This window comes from Dicentrarchus labrax, unplaced genomic scaffold, assembly GCF_905237075.1.
Source record: "Dicentrarchus labrax unplaced genomic scaffold, dlabrax2021, whole genome shotgun sequence".
Lineage (NCBI taxonomy): Eukaryota > Metazoa > Chordata > Actinopteri > Moronidae > Dicentrarchus > Dicentrarchus labrax.
Window position 1 is genome coordinate 12274454 of NW_026136722.1, and position 17178 is coordinate 12291631.

The following is a 17178-nucleotide window of genomic DNA, read 5'->3' on the forward strand; positions in this document are numbered from 1 at the left end:
TGTGTTTCACCTGAGCTGGTACCTCAGCTGAGCATTATGTAAAACTTTCCAGAGAAGGCGGTTGTATACTGGATGATTTGAATATTTCCTGGTAGAAGTGAACACTATATGCCCTTGTTAACTTAGTATGAAATGTCACCTGTGCATGATACTCTGGGAGCAGCTGGGGAAATTAGGTAAAACATACAATATCTTTATAATATTATCTTTAATACAGATTGAATTGTACTTTATGAAGTTAATAGTTGAGATGTTTGATTCATGCAGTGAGTACTATGCAGTTACTGTTATGAGCACTGGACCTGAGATTTGTGTCATGTAAGTGTTGTATTATTCCAACATTTTATCTTCAGGTCTAATCATTGTTTTTTGGTACTTTTGCTTGTTCAAACAAGAATTTGTTTTATGTATTTTTTTCAACTGACTATTTTTTATATATATATTATTTTATTGTTCAAGAAGTGATTGGCTCATTATTTAGTACACAATCTGTTGCTTCTTTTATTATCAACCAACTTAAAATGCCAAGTTTGACAGTTTGTTGGAGACACACAACAAAAAAAAATTCATTCACTATTTTATCAAAGTTCTGCCATAAATGAAAGGCAGACATCAAAAACAGTCTTTTTTGTTAAAAAGACAGTTTTTATTAAATACTGCCTTTTTTTGTATCCTGAAAAGTACTGCTGGGTCATATATCAGATGGGAGAGAAACATGCAAATGATAGTTGTAAATAGATTTGCCTGTTATGGATTGAAGGATTTGGAGAGTTATATATCATATAACTCCACTGTACAATATTACGTTCATTTTTATATCAAATAGATTATGCTAAAGAAGCCTAAAAAGTCTGATAATGATATCTTAAGAGGTGAGGAAAGATAATTGCGTACAATGCTACATTTGATGATCCAATACATATTTTTGGAATATTTCTGTAAACGTTAGCTGAAAATAACAGTCAAAACATTGTTTTAAAGTTTCAAATTATAGCAATTATATATCTTTGGTAGTAACCTTTACTATTCTCACTACAAAACTTAAATCAAATTTTCTTCTGAAATTTCACTGCTTCCATAATACATATACAGTACTGCTTTAATTTACCGTATGAAACATTATGCACAACAAACAAGCATAAAAATACAGTAAACAAAATAGCAAACCTAGGCTAAAAAAAATCCAACAATTCCCCATGTCTTTTCAGCATCCACCATGACTTCTTCACACAGTGAGCTAAAGAAGCTATCTACAGAGTTGAAACATCTTTCACTTAAGAGACAGCAACTTCTGGAAAGGAAAAAAATCCAGTGCATATTTCAGGAGTTGAGGAATCGTGCTGAATTTGGACAAACAGGTGACACATGAAAGAGAGCATGAAAACTAAATAAAAATAATAGCCATCCTTAGTGCATCTCTCATATATGTGAGTTTGTTATTTTTTTTTACCAGAGGCGGCAGCCTCAAGTCAGCAGGAGATTGCCAGCATTGATGAGAAACTGAAACAATTGACAGAAAGGAAGGATGAACTCCAAAAAATCTATGATAACATCCTCAGTACCAAAGAAAATAATAAAGGTGAGTCCAGATTTATTGCAGAAAATCAGTACTTCATCATAGTTTGGTTTTAAAAACAAATTTTTTCTACTTTGTTAGAAGTCAGTTTTGACTCTATTCAGAAGATTGAACCTCCACCTCCTGGATCAAATATTTTCTATGTTGAGGCGCCACCTACTATCCCTGGTGAGTCAGTGATGCATAAATGCTCATTTGTTCAACATAGCAAGACCTGCACCCTATAAAGTCAAAAATAAGCTCCTCACAAAGTCACACAGAACAGGCTTTACAACATACTTCTGTCCTTTATCAACATTTTTTTAGCTCCATCAGTGTAATCATTTTCTGCATTGATCCAGTTCATCATTCATTTACTATAGTTCAGGTCATATGCCATTTCATATTTACTGGACCTTAGTGCCTACACACCCAAAACCTACAAAACTGTACAATTTATGTTACTCACACTAAGTGAAGATTTTTAATACCTACTAAAGTGTACTCACTCAGAATTTTCCTTTTGAAAGGTTTAGAGAAATAATAAATGAGAAATTAATTTTTGATGGGAAAACTAATAATGGATTCTTACTTTTCTTAACAGCCCCTACAGTGATTCTGGACTTGGAAGAACTTCCACATTGCCCATGCAGGACGCAGTGCCCAGAGTGTCGGGAGTACGTCATGACAGAGACCTATACCTCTGTCAACAGCTTGACCTGGCTGATTTGTTTTATGACAGCTTTGATTGGGTATGAAAACATTCCCTTCACCCTGGTGATATATCTGCATGAAAATATAATCAGACTTTGTTGGACCTGTTTTTATTTGTGCAGACAATGGTTTCCAGGTTTGTTGACATTATATTGTGTTACTGTTCCTTCTTTTTCAGCTGCGTGGCTGGTTGTTGTCTTCTTCCCTTCTGCCTTGATAGGTTCAAATCTACCACACACAGATGTCCTAAGTGTCGATCTTCAATCCAAACTATTAAAAAGCTCTGAGAGAAAAGCAGCTGGTGAGAACTTGAAGCTCAGACTAAAAGAGCATCACACATTGACCAAATGGTGAAGTAGTATTTCAGCAGCATGGCTCCTTTGCAGAATTTATCTGTTCGCATTTACTACTAGCCAAGCTTACTCTCCATTGTACAGGAGACACTGAATATCAGTGGTTGAGGAATAATGTTTATTAATCAAATATTCAGATGCTATCACTTTGGTTTTAATGGCACACGTGTCAGAAGGAACATGTGGTGTTGACTAATTCTCTTATTCTTAAATGTTTATTATATTATAAATATCTGTATCTGTATATTCAAATTGATCTTTCACTGAATAAAAAAAGTTAGGTTACAGAACACATTCAGTTACCTTTTAAAAGTGTGTAGGATTTAGTGGCATCTAGCAGTGAATTTGCAGACTGCAAGTAACTGAACACCGTTGGCGTCTGTATATGACAACCTGGGAATGAGAATGGGTTGGGAAGTGTGTAGGAGAAACTCCAGTGGCTGGGAAACTTGCAAAAAAACGCAAAAGACCCCCTCTACAGCCAGTGTTTGGTTTGTCCGTTCTGGGCTACTGTAGAAACTTTCAACATGGCGGAATCCATGGAAGGCAACCCACAGCATCTGTTGTTAAAAATGGCTCATTCTAAGGTAACAAAAACAATTTCTATATTCAGGTGATTATATGGGACGGAAAACATACCTATGAATATTATATTCCATTTCTGTCGATAGATTATCCTAAATGTTACACACTGGATCTTTAAGGGTTACAAAAATGAAGGCCTTTCCTTATATAAAATCTCTAAAAGGTAAATGGCATACTAGGGATGGTCACAGGCCAACCGTGAAATCCAAAATAGCCTCTGTATTTACAAAATGACTGTTACATTTATATAAAATATAACATATGGCATGAAAAAACAAGCCAAGCCAATTGTATTTATACAGCCCAGTATCACAAATCACAATTTGGCTTAAAGGGCTTTACAATCTGTACAGTATACAACAACCTCTTGATTCGGATAAGAAAAAACTCCTTTAACGGAGGGGATCCTTCTTCCAGGATGGATAGAGATGCAAATAGATGGAGAGAAATCCCAGGATCCCAGGGTCCAACACAGTGAAGCCTGAGTGAAAAGAGAGACAGAGAGAGACAGAGAGAGGCACACAGCTTGGACTTGTGGGACAACAAACAGAAGGTTAGCCAGATGCAGTGGTTTTCAGAAAGTTTACAGTTTTATTCCGGCAGGACAATCATGGACTAGAAGTATTAGGTTTAATAGATTCATTGAGACTGACAGGCACAAGTCCTGACGTAATCAAAGAATAAGCAGCTTACTGAAAGTTAAGGCAAAAAGATACGTTTTAAGTTTGGATTTATAGGCCTCAAGAGAGTCAGACTGTCTGATATCAGCAGGGAGGTTGATTTTCCAGTCATCTAGGAGTGTTTAATAATCAGTGGTGTCAAAAGCCCCACTGAGATTCTGTAATAGTAGCACAGAGGTGGAATCTGAATCCATAGTAAGAGTAAGCAGAAGATCATTTACAACTTTACTAAATGCAGTTTTAAAAGGTTAAAAAAAGGTTACTGTTAAATGTGTGGGCCGAAAGGTGCTTAGTCACAACTCTCTAATACTTTTGAGAAGAATGGATAAAGACTGGCTGATAATTACTGAGCTGCCTGAGACCCTGGATCAAGGTGTGATTTCTTAAACAGAAGTTTAACCATAGCAGGCTTAAAGCCAGTGGGGACGGAAAAATTAATATTCAGCTTGGTAGGTTTTAGATATGAGATCTTGAGAGAAAGTTTAGCTGGTAGGGGGATGAGGAGGCAGGTAGTTCGGTTTCGAAGCCAATACCAGTTTAGACATTGTTTTCAGTGTAGTGATCATTATACTCAACCTGCCCAGAAACCATCCTAATTATGTGCAACATGGATTCTTTGACACAGAAATGTATTTTCTTTATACCAAAAGTCATCTTTTTGCAACTTGCTAAGAAAAAAACAGAGAACCAGTCAGACTACCAACTTTGCTAGCTCAGGCTGATTCAGATTTCGCCAGCAGATGTCACTACAATACAAATCAACTGTAATGCATTTCAATATGAAGTGAGTGAATAACACAAATGAGCAGTGGTTCATATTGATGGATATTGTTATTTTTCTGAAAGATGTGTCTGTGTTGATACACTGCTGTGCACAGAGATTGTGGTCTGGTATGGCCCACAACGCTTATGCTTTTTGAATAAACTACTAAAACAAAAAACATCTGACCTTTAATGAGTAATTTTTAACCCTTTAGGGATCAATCTGCCTGTCTTTAAAGAAACTAATGAGTTGTAAGAAAAATGTATCATCATCCATTTGGATATAGTCTCGATAGAGCACAGCAAGTGGCTCTTGTGACTAGTTCCCCATAGCTGTGCCAAGTGAAGATTCTCCTTTTTATGTGCAGTATGTTTTAAACAGTGTACAGATGCAGGAGTGAAGATTTGGTCAGTGCTGCTAGGCCACTTGTGGGCCATTGACACTATGGTGACTCAGTTTAACATCTGATTTATGCTTAAAAATGTACATACACACGTAACATTTAGCAGTTGTGTGTTTACAATCTGTTTTGATAGTGATATAATCATTCCAAGACAGAGAGGAGTGAACTACATACAATAACTGCCCCCAGCTGCATGCAGTGTTTGTCTAATAGTTTTTTTTTAACCAGGATAAGGACATTTTCCTGCTCTTTCTGCCATTATCATGGTCCATACAACACTGTACATTCATTAAGTTCAGAAGACACAAAGAAGCCATTAAGATGAGAACAGATTGATAACAAAGAAGTGGTACAACTTAAGATTGAAATTTTAAAAGCTATTTCCACTGTCAGCTCAATCCAGTACCAGTCCTACTTTATGTCAGTCTCCCCATACAGTCAGAGGGTTTAAAGACCTCAAAGGAAGCAGTGCAGCAACTTTTAAACTGGCACTGCACAATTAGATTATTACTGAGCTGATTTATATGGCCAGAAAGCAAAATCTCCAAAAGCTCTTTTTTGTCCACATATGAAACAAAATATCCTCACTTGCATAAAAAATGGATCGGAAACAGTCTTATAGGTGTAAGAATTCACCTTGACTGCACTTAGTCCCAGTTCAAGTGCAGTTCATGTGAGTCCAGGAAGTCAGAAGAGAAGACGCCCACCGGCGTTGACATTTCCAAAGGGTTGACCCCCTCTGTTGGCACACACAGGGTAAGGTCCAGCCAGTCCATATTGTCCATATTGCTGCTGTGCAGGTTCAAAGCAGAGGGTGGTGTGTTTTCATTAAAGTCCACCTCCATCGTAACCATAGGTGAATGTAGCTCCTCCATCAGCTTATGTGTTTGTGGCTCGGTGTGAGCACCCAGTGTGCCATCCAGGAGGGTTTCCAGCTGGGTCGAGGGGTTGAGCGGTGCAGAAGGCTGCTGGGCCACTTGGACCACAGGTGGAGGGCGTGATAAAACCGTGTTGATGGGAAGAGTGGTTACACTGGCTGTCACAGGGTGAGGCTTGTCTTGGCTGGAAGAATCCTGTCTGACGATGGGGGAGATCTCTGAAAAAAAAATGTAGAGAAAGTGTGAGAATCTAATAGTTATTAGGACTTAATGTCTTATTTTACCAGTGCCCCTAAAAAAAGAAAATTATTTCTCACCACCACTCTCAATTAACACATCAAACAGGTCATCCATCTGCTGGCTAGCTGCAGTGGGACCCTGCAGAGAAATAAAAATACCAGTCAATGTTTGATTGACTATAGTAACAATTTAAAGGATATACTATACAAAACAGTGTATTTATTTGTCACCTGAACATCTGTTAGCATGCTGCGTGTCTGTTTAACTGCATCCTCGTAGCGGGGTGGGTCTTTACACTTTGACACATGGTTTGCGAATTTTCGCTGCTGCAAGAAAGTTGGCTGGCTGGCACAGTGAGACTGTTTAACGGGAAAAGACAACAGTCCCTTTACACCAAATGAAAAACAGGATACATCTGATACAAACCATCATTCAAATGCAGTTGCAAATTAGTAAGTAAACCACAGTAAAAGAGACCAAAGGATCAACCTCTACCTTATTAGCAGGTCCTTTAGGACCAGCTTGGCTTGAGGATGCTCCCACAGGACATCCACTTGCTGGGAATGTGTTGAGTAAGCTATGTGCTGTACGATCCATCCTCCAAGTCTGCACAAAAAATATAGACAGGTCAGCATGGAGGAGTAATGAGTGCATTAATGCCATCAGTGTGCTCTCTCCTAAACGCATGGAAAAGTAGTGCATCCTAACAACCACTATCTTAAACACACTTAAACACTACTGTTGTAGTAACCAAGGTCTTTTGAGGGACAAAGGCTGGGAATTGTGTGCAACCTAAACAAAGACTGGTCTGCACTCTCTGCTTTTTAGCAATGTTACTTGCATTGGGCCGTCTTCAGTTGAAGTATCACCACCTTTCGCCCCACTAGTGAGAGCATTGTTTACAGTGCTATGCAGTGTAGCTCATGAGTGTTCTCCTCAGTTAGCATTGAGTTGTGGTTTCTGTTGCTAATTCTGGCTGGTTGTTTGGCTCAGAGCAGAGGGACGACAGAGGGCAGTCAGGGCACTACTGTCAGCCTTCACTCAGCACCTGCTCCAGTAACCCAAGTTTCCACAAGCCTTCTTTTGATGTAAATAGGGAAGGATTCCACCACCCAGCTGAGGACTGTTATTATTATGGCAACAAAAACGATGCATTGCCCATCATAGAGCATCAACTTCTGATGTGTGATTACATCGTGCCATCAAAAACACTGCACCAGATGTAAGATGGGTAACCTAATCTTTATTTACTGCATAGAAAATAGTTATTTCAGGTGCACACACTACACATATGGATGATCACATACAACTCAAGTTAGCACATTTTAAAGAAATCCAAAACTAGCAGAAAACCTCAGTTGATACTGATGACTAATAAAGAGAGGAACCGTGGCAGCTTGTGCAAGCATAAGTGTGTTTTCTTACCTTTGTCATTGGCTGAGTGCTGCATTGCTGTTGTACTGCTGCTGAGGCCTCTATTTTCGGTGGCACCTGTCCAGAGGTCTGGATGAGGCCTGGGCCTGTGCTGCTAACAGTAGTGTATAATTTGATGCTGTTGGCAGGGATCTGGATAGTGGCTGCTGAGGCAGGAAGGGATGCAGGCTGGAGAATCTGAGCTCCAGTCTGGATAGGCTGCAGGGTTTCAGGCTGCTTGATAGTTTGATGGCTGATGATTAACTTATTTTGAGGAGCCAAGTTGCTTTGATCTGCCACTTCCTCTTGTTTGACCAACACTGGCAGACCAGGAGAACTACAGGATGCTGAGCAGTTTGATGGGGTCCTGTTTTCCTCTTTGACCTGGATGGTAGCAAGAGGGCTGAGCTGAGGTGGAGAATCTCCTTGCTGACTCCTCTTCTCCACCTCCAGCTGCATCTTCAGCTCTTCCACCAGCCTCTGCTCCTGCTCCAGTTTCCTCATCAACTCCTCAATCTGACGCTCCTTCTCATGGAGACGTTTGTCCTTCTCAGAATTCTTCTCATAGGGCAGTGTCTCTGTGGGACACTCCTCCTGTGGAGCTCTCCGTGGGGAGTTCACACAGGGAGCAGTGTGAGTTGGAGACAGAGCATCTGAGAGCTTGGTGGGGCTGTCTGCCATACTACTGTCCTCTATGCCCAGACTGGACACCTTGGAGGCTATAGGGGACACAGGCGGGGTTAACTTTATGTTTTCAGACTGTGAGGCTGACGTGACGGCTGGTGTCTCAATGGCAGTAGCAGTCTGGATGTTAGAGTTCTCCTGATACAACTTTAGCCGCTCTATCAGATCTGTCTTAGTCCCAGAAACAGGCAAAGATCTGAGTTTTAGTTCCATTTTCAGCTCTGCAACCTGTAAAGAAAGATTATTATCAAATACCTCAACATTTAGCTTGTTCTCCTCTGCAGCATGAAGGTGCATATATAGTCAGACTGTGTGCAGGCAGCAACGTGTCACCTTCATCTCGTCCAGATTAGATGGCAAATGATCTGGCTTGCGGTTCGTCTGAGTGTGCCGAGGCTGCCCAGTGGTAGACACAGGGTTTCCACTCAGAACAACACTGGAACAGCTGGTTTGTACCTCAGTTGGTGGTCTGTTGTAATAAGATGAGAAGAAAAGGGGAGTACACATTAGAGAGGGAATCTAAACTATTTTCCCAATCCGCAGCTTCTGTGTAGGAAGGAAGGAAATGTATAAAATACGAGACAACAGCTGTGGTTAAACAGTTATAATTATACAAAACCAGGTGTGAACTTTTGATAAGAGTTTGTTGAAAATCAATACTTCTTACTGACAGGAAGAAACATTAGTTAGTTTTTTATAGTAATGAACTCAATACAAAGTTATCAGCCTATGCACATAAAGGTACATTTTGTGTTTGTGTTGCTGAATGAAGCCATACTTGAGTGTGGCAGGTGGGACGGTCTGGTAGTTGTACTGCTGCTGGCTTAGGATCTGGAGCTGCAGGAACTGCTGCTGTTGCTGCAGGAGGCGGGCATAAGCTGAGTCCATCGGCACTTCATTGAGCTCCTGCTTCTGGTCTGGGGGGATGTACTGATGGTACTTTAACTTTTTCACCCGTGGTTTGGGCTCTTTGCTCCTTTTGCTGCGGCTTTTATCGCCGGGTAGCTTGGGCAGGCTTTGCTGCAGAACACAACAAAGAACAGGGGCATGTAAAACCAGAGAGGACCATCTGGAGGATATTTGATCCCTGTGACTGATCTCAGTCCAGTTTATCAGGGAATACAGTTAGCATTGCCAGTACCAACATTGCAAGACTTGGAACTGATACTGGATTTTTATAGCTTGAAGCGTTAAGGTGGAACATTGTTCCGACACCCTGTGAGAACTGCAGGATGAGGAAACGGGTAGTGGAAATGTGACCCTTATTGTTTTACCACCTGCAGTTACAGGATACACATGAAAATGGCTTGGCATAGGAGCAACGAGTTCTAGCTACAAAACAAGAAACTCAAGCTGAGCACACCCTTCAATTTGTCAAGCTCATTCCCCTATCATATTCGAAGGGAGGGAGAGTTTATCTTATGCTTGGAGGATAACTGGATTATGATAAATGCACAAGTTATTGCTTCACTCCTGTCCTTTGATTTTTGGCTTACATTTTACAGAGCCTGAATGAGGAAGGCCAGCCTGTCATTTGACCCTAATTGAAGACAAACTGTGGCTGGCACCAATTTAAGCCCAAAGATTTATGATATGACTTAAAACCCTGTTGTTCTTTGAACAGTGTTTGACTTGGCTGAAAGCTGACAGTTCACCCCAAATCTGATGTGGCTTTCAGTATGACAAAACACACTCTGTGTGTTCTGACATCACATCGCTCATCACATTTCCAAAGGAAACTAAAAAACAACAACATAGTCAATAAATCAGAGAGACAAAGAGCTGAGCAATAGAGCTCAATTTCATGTCAAGATTGTGAGTGAATAAACTACCTAAATTAACTCATCCTTAAAAACACACTTACAGGTAAGATTAAGAAGACTTTGAAATACCTAAGCTGTTAAAAACATATCTGAAGCTCACCTTCATAAGAACTGGTCCTTGTGTGATAATGGGGACAACAGTGGTGATTGGCTGAAGTGGAGATACTTGTTGGTTGCTCAGTTGCTCACTGGTGGAGACGAGGTTGACTACATCTGATGTGGACTGTGAGTTAGGTGGTGGGGAGTGCTAAGAAAAGCAGAGACAGAGAGAAACCACATGATCCGTTCAGTAAGAACAGTGAAGCCGCCACGCCTGTTAATCATCATGCCACGCAAGGAAAGAAAAGCCCCTCAACTGGGATAATGTAACCAAAAACAGGTTGATAATCACTCAGAAAATAAAAGAATGTGTACAAAATATTTTTTCAAATGATGAAAACATTATACATGGTTAGTACACTGTGTGTGCATACAGCAAATAAAGTTAAATTAAGATCCAAAATATTATGTTTCTAATAAATGAAAAATTCTACCAGTGTCCAGCCAGCATTAAAACATGAGAAGCTTATTCACTTTGTTGAAAGAATTGTTTAATAATTGCTATATGAGATAACTTGCCAAGAAGGCCGATATTGACAGTTTATGTTTTATAAATTGTTATGGTTCAAGGTATTGGTCTACCTGTATGGGAGAGTTTAAGTTAGAGGAAGAAGAAGTGGCCTCAGTCCCCCCAGACTCCCTTGGAGAGGCAGAGCTGGGAGATTGTTGGCTGGCAGGCAGTTGTGGTGATAGGGCATCACTGCTGTCCTCATCAAAGTTGTAAATATCTGGTGGCTTGGAGTAGTTTGCCTTATCGCCTGTGGGGCCAGCATCAAACATAAGCAAGTACAGCTTATTATTTATTTAAAAGATAAATTAGTTAACCTTTTGACTGTCACTGTAAGTGGCGAACGGGGCACCAAAGAGGTCTAAAACAAAAATTTTGAATGGCTCAGGTCTTCTGACAGTGAAGACACAAGTGTTGATGAGTATCTACCATGGATGACCTCTTCGGCAGCAGAGTCAACAGGCAGGATGTTCTTCTCCACCAGCTCCATGGGTCCAGGACGCTGGGCGATCTTCTCATTGAGATCATCAGCCAGCCTGGCCCTCTTGAGCTTCATCTGTGTGGCCTGCAGACAGGGTTCAGCCTGTGTTTCTGATAAATACACAAAGGATCATTAACTGTGAATCCAGCCAGCATCAGTCAGCCTCTTAACTGCTCTGTAAGGGTGACTCATTACAGACCCAGCCAGACATCACAAACTTCTGTCAACCTCAAAGACATATATCTGGTTCTAACTATGTAAAACAAATTTAAACAGGAAATACGTGTGATTAGATGAATAAGCACATTGTTCATCCCTGTTATCCAGACACCATTTCCCAGTAAAAACACACAGGAGGATGATTACCTTGTAGGATGTGCATACGGACCAGCTCTGAGCGCTCAGGTCTGCTGCAGAGTTTGTGCTTTAAGAAGTTTCCAGTCTGTTAAAAAAATAAATAATCTGAATATTTTTGGGGCATAATCTAGATTTAGATGAATAAAATCAAGACCTGCAGTGTAATGATATTAGTTGATGTCTTACCCTGGCTCTCTCCAGGCTGCGAATCTGCTCATGAAAGGCAGCAGGTGTTTTCAGAGCTGTGAAAAGGTGAATCAACAAAACCCATAACTTTTCTTGGTCAATATACTGTATTTCCACACACAAGGAAACTGTTCCTTCCATTTTAAAATAAATGATTATTGATCTAAGGTGTTTTCTCATTTTTTTCCCTCTTCTATTTCCAAAAGGCCATTTGCCTTTGGCTGTTTTTGCTGCTTTGTTTTTGAGTACTTTTAATTAGCAAAAAACACATTGATCTCTGAAACAACAAAAAGGATGATGTAACCACAATACCACTAGAACAATATGAGCTACAAAATGTTTCTACTGTATACACTACACAATTATTTTTTTTCACCAAACACATACAAACTGGACTTGAGAAGCAGTTTAAAGTTATTAAAGTTGCTTCCTAAAAAGTACAAGACATATACATCCCTGTAGAGAATGAACACTGCTGGATGTGTAGCAGCAAATAGTTACATAAACATAAACGTTTGACACACTTGGTGAAGGAAAAGTATAAATTGGCCTGAATTCAAACTCCATTTTTATATCATTATATTCATGTTTTTGTTGTTCTGCAAGAGTGTGACATTAATAAGCAGGAGCTCATGGGAGTTAAACAGGAAGGGCCAGCTTTACTGACTCAAGCAGAGAGACTGATCCATGCAGAGAGTTCCTCTTTGATCTCACTGAATAAACTCCTGCTATATGCAAGGTCCGACTCACTGACTGGTCACCTCTGCTATGACGAGCACTGTTTGGTTTAAGGACCCATCAGCCGAAGGGGCGCCCTGAGGAGTGTGTCAGAAGAGCAAAGCAAAACATTCCTGCTCATCACCTAAACCTCACTGCATACCAACCATAAGCCAGTAAGTGTGGGAGCAGCAGAGCACTTTAGTGGAGAATGGCCTGAGAGGTTTGTGTGCAGGCCACGCTTGGCCAGAGGACGACTGACCTCCACTGAAGGCTCAGTCGCTGACTCATGTGCCTGTGTGGAGCCAGACAGGAGCTGAAGAAAGCCTGACAGCAGGAGGCTTCTCAGGAGAGAGCGGGACAAAGAGGAAGAGCTCTGTCTTTCTTTCTCTTTACCTTTTCAGCTATCAGCATGATTCTGTCACAGATTCAGCTCATCTTTTATTAGATGTAGCACAGAGACTGAGTCTGCTCCACTTTTGTCACAAGGATGGATGATATAAAGTAGGAACCAGTTCTTTCCTTTATGATACTGGTCTGCTGCTTGATTGCTTATTGTTAAATCTTTGAGAGATCTTTATTGTTGGTAATACAATTAAGTGACTATTAGGACAATGCAATTCACACTTTCTAGAATAAAGCAATTGATTTATGTGCAGACACACACAATGTTATTAAACCATTCAGACAGTTCTATAAAATAAAACTTCCCCTAATAAAGCAAAAGACTGCAAGTGTAAGCCCGAACATCAATTACACAGATGCAATGTAATCACCTTAAATGCAAGTAAACATATTGTCTGTCATTGGGTCTTGCCTGTGTCACATGGCACTGTTAATGGTACTGCAAATATGCACTCCAAAAGCCATGGTAGTAAAGGTAAGTAGGTTAGTAGCAAGATAAAGGAACTCTGGGTTCAGGACATACTGGTCACATAAACTTTTTGTTAGCGATATGAATACTCACGCGGCATGATGCCTTGCTCCACAAGCTGCTCCCGAGTTCTCCTCTGCTGCAGACAGAGCTGGAGGACTGTGAGAGTGCAGAGACACAAAGGTCAGAGTTGAACGTTTACCATGCAAAGCCAAGTCCGCTGAGTCAACTAACAACCATCTCTGGCTTTAACTGTGAAACCTGCCAGACTTCAAATAAAACAAAGTACTTATTATTTCTCAATCAATATGCTACCCCAAAGGCCCAACAGTAAACCGGGTTCACCACCACAGACATCCTATTCACTTCCTGTATGGTTTTAACTATGGTTGTTAACAGTACCACAAGTTTTACAACAGTTAGACTTGAACCGTGCAATGTGATTGGCTGAGATCCCTCCCAATGAGATTCAATATCTCTGTGTGGGATGCAAATACACAGAGGAGTCAAACAAAGTAACTACAGTACAGAGTACAGGCAGATAAAAGAGGGAATAATGTTAGGCCTGCGGTCATGATAATGAGCAAGGAGATGGTCACGACACCAGAAAAAGCCAAGTGAATTGTGTCAATTTCATAAATTGTTTTAAAAAGTAATACTGCTTAGGGTGGAAAGCGGTGATAAGTGTGACACATCAAAGACACGACTATCCTCCAGCAGAAATTGTTGAGTCTTGAGCACGCAGGCCCCACATACAGTACTTGGATGTTCTTCAGTGTTATTTTCCCATCAATATAAACTGTAGTAAGATCCCAGTTTAAACATTTATAAACAAGTGAGCGTGGACATGTTATTTCAGTAGAATAACATCACTTCATGCTGAAAAAAACAGTTCCAAGAGGAGGGTAAAGGGTGATGGTGACGAATGAGGCGCCGGTGTGAGGTACATGAGACTCTTATCGTCACCACTGTAGTGAAGCCAGCTTAGCATGAACTGCTCAGTGGCTCAGGGGAAACAGCTACTCCCATTCACTCCACACACACACACACACACACACACACACACACACACACACACAGACCTGCTCTCCTGGGAAAGGCGCTGCGTCTGAACAGGCCTCTGTGACTCACTCTATTAAAAATAAACTGGGCAGCTGTGAGAACAAGGCCTGGGAACCATGAAATCTTTGGGTAGTTAAAGGGGTGGGATCTCCAGTTGTATGCAGAGCCGAGGGGACGCTCACGGGTTTCTACTGGTGGGCAAGAGAACACAGAGTGACAAGTGCTGAGGCAAAGGGTGGGAGGCCGAGTCTTGTCTCAGAGCAGCCCATCAACTCTGGAGCAGAGAACACAGTGTGCCTGCCCCGCCTGCTGTGTTTCCTATTACAAACCCAGGCCAGGGGGGTTATGGTCAGCCTGAGACAGATCATACCATGAGATTGTAAAAAATTGCCATTGCTTTGTCTCAATATTCATATCCACTGTGACTTGGACAAAATGCCACAGGCAAGAAAATTTATGAGTGCATATAACTGCATATCAATAACACCAAAAGCTGCCTTCCAGCACCACAAGAGAATGCAGAGATTTATTTTACCATCAGTATGGGGGTACACCTCATGCCTGGGGTCCTCCTCATTTTGTGTCATCGTGTGTTCAACCTGAACCCTGGCTAACCTCTCCGTGATGCAAACTGGCTCCGCTCTCTAGCTCACCAGCAGAGCGTAAACAGAGGTTGTTGGAGAAACACAGAAAGAAGGCTCTGCTGAAAGCCCTGCCTACTGATGTAATCTCTAATCTCAGACCCATGTTGTTCTCAGCAAATCAGCCCTGGAGGTCTCCAATCAGACCTTTTATTTTATTTGGCTTTTTTTTTTTTTTTTTTTATCAACAGTACAAATAAAAAAACGGTTTGGCGTGGTGACAGATACTTCTTGTCCAGACAAAGTTGAATTTAGTTTAGAAAGAGTCTGACATTGGGTTATGTTGATTTTACTGTTATAAATACCACAGACACTAAACAGAATCCTATTTTAGTAAAGATCAAGGCATTTAAAACCAGAGGTAGACTAAACCATGTGTATACAGATTATATAGTTTATCAAAAAAGTAATAAAGATATATTTTTTTAGGACTTGCACTCAGATGGGGCAAAAAAGTATACCTGAGTTCAATTTAATTGATGGACTTGGTCTTATATTGTAAGTATGTAATTATTGAGTTGACAACTGAGTAAGTAACATTTATGAAGATGGTTGTTCAAATGCACAAAGGCAAACAGTAAGTATCAAAGAGTTTATCACATGTTCTTAAATTAAACCACACCATTACTTATCAGTTCAACAAATCAGAAATTTACGATCACTGAGTGAGAATGTATAGAAGATAAAATGGAGCTAAAATGTTGATATGGGCAGTCAGTTGGTATTGCATATTATTTTTTCCCAAAGCAAAAGGGCCTAAGAGGAAGCCAGATTCAAAGTGATGAAAAAACATGTTAGTTTCCTTCCCCATGAGTAAGTGTGTTCTCAAATGCTGTTTGAGAAACTGGTATGGAAAGTTATATTCAGTCAGATCATCAATAATAACTTACTGACATACAATTTAAATAAAATGTTGTGAATGTAAATCTTGGATAATGGCCCTGGCGAAAAGGAATTTAACCTTGTATTATACACGTTTGTCATTTGAGTGTTGTTAGGCATCTTCTTACAATAGTAAAAAGCAATTTGGACATTATCACTTTAGTAGGATAGAAAAAATACAGAATCTCAACATGTAGCTTAGATACCTCATGAACTTTGGAGGTTGGCAAATATTTTCATTACAGTCACTTTATAGACATTGCAATAAATTCACCATAATCTAGAACCTAAACACTAGTGACATTGATTATTTTGGAAGAATCTACACAACTCCTAGTCTAATCAAGTGGAATATGCTGCTGCTGACTGCAAACAAGAAAGATTAAAAATAATGATCAGAATCAGCAGCATATCTGTGTATTGCACTCCATTTGAATTAAGCTCACTGTGTGTACTTACATTACAAGCATGAATTCATGCTTACATCATGTGACAGAAAACCATAACCGAGTGCCAATATAAACATAGACAGTATAAACTGATGAGTATTGTCTCCTAAATCTCTCCTACGCAGTTTGATTTATTATCCATCAGAAGACAATAGACTCTCCTGTAAGAATGATGCTTGGCATGAATCATTGTGATGAGCTTTTCTGTTGCCCTGTCATTTCCTGTTAGGGCTATGTCTACGTCACTACAACCCCCCTTCGATTGCTGCCAGCATCGGTCAAGATTAACAAGAGTAAAAAACTTTACTTTACTTTACGCAGATACTCAGATAAAACAATGAAATGCACGTAGGTTAGACACGAAAAAGAAAAAGCACCTGATTTGAATTTACCCCTGCAGATGGAAGGGGTCTCCACATCAAGGCAGGCCATAGAGGAGAGTGGTGGTTTGCTTGGCGGCCAGGTCTGGAGTCCCATGGAGTGATGAGGCCAGTGGAGAACGGGGGAGTGAGAGAGAAAAGACCCAGCTCTGAGCGAACGACAGCTGGCCTTCAGAGCTGCAAACAGTCCCTCCTCTCTGGCTGTGTGCTGGCCTCAGCGGGGAAAGTGTGTGTGTGTACTCAGTCAATGTCAGGAGGAGGGAACACAGTGCTGCTCATGTTAACCCTCGCTAGGTCATTTTGCTGTACTCACAAAGGACTCATCATACTACAGCACAAAACCAGCATTCTGCTGGGTTTTGTAATATTACTTTGTGAATAATCAGGAGTGGAGGAAATCGTATCCTGGTGACAAATATAAAGTTGATCAAAACAAGCTGTTGGGAATTTT

General features: G+C 40.5%; 2 protein-coding genes across 5 annotated transcripts; one reads left to right on the top strand and one right to left on the bottom strand.

The window, feature by feature from the left end:
* Window positions 1-111: 111 nt before the first annotated feature.
* LOC127355929 (lipopolysaccharide-induced tumor necrosis factor-alpha factor-like) lies at window positions 112-2912 on the top strand. 3 transcript variants are annotated; one of them, XM_051387257.1, is made up of 6 exons: window positions 112-318; window positions 1209-1358; window positions 1454-1579; window positions 1658-1744; window positions 2160-2307; window positions 2448-2912. In XM_051387257.1, the coding sequence occupies exons 2-6, from the start codon at window positions 1217-1219 to the stop codon at window positions 2554-2556; spliced, it is 612 nt and encodes a 203-aa protein (XP_051243217.1). In that variant the 5' UTR covers window positions 112-318; window positions 1209-1216; the 3' UTR covers window positions 2557-2912. The 3 variants fall into 3 exon arrangements, with proteins under 3 accessions (XP_051243217.1, XP_051243215.1, XP_051243216.1); XM_051387255.1 differs by having other exon boundaries at window positions 112-176; XM_051387256.1 differs by having other exon boundaries at window positions 112-176; window positions 1661-1744.
* Window positions 2913-3775: 863 nt separating this feature from the next.
* On the bottom strand, window positions 3776-16960 carry mrtfbb (myocardin related transcription factor Bb). Of its 2 annotated transcripts, none has more exons than XM_051387252.1 (14): window positions 16740-16960; window positions 13407-13472; window positions 11723-11778; window positions 11546-11621; window positions 11128-11289; window positions 10773-10948; window positions 10192-10338; window positions 9047-9288; window positions 8602-8737; window positions 7597-8496; window positions 6667-6777; window positions 6402-6530; window positions 6249-6309; window positions 3776-6149 (listed from the first exon to the last, which is right to left on the bottom strand). In XM_051387252.1, exons 1-14 carry the CDS (start codon window positions 16822-16824, stop codon window positions 5701-5703), a joined length of 2796 nt encoding a protein of 931 aa, XP_051243212.1. In that variant the 5' UTR covers window positions 16825-16960; the 3' UTR covers window positions 3776-5700. The 2 variants fall into 2 exon arrangements, with proteins under 2 accessions (XP_051243212.1, XP_051243210.1); XM_051387250.1 differs by having other exon boundaries at window positions 16725-16960.
* Between the last annotated feature and the right edge of the window lie 218 nt (window positions 16961-17178).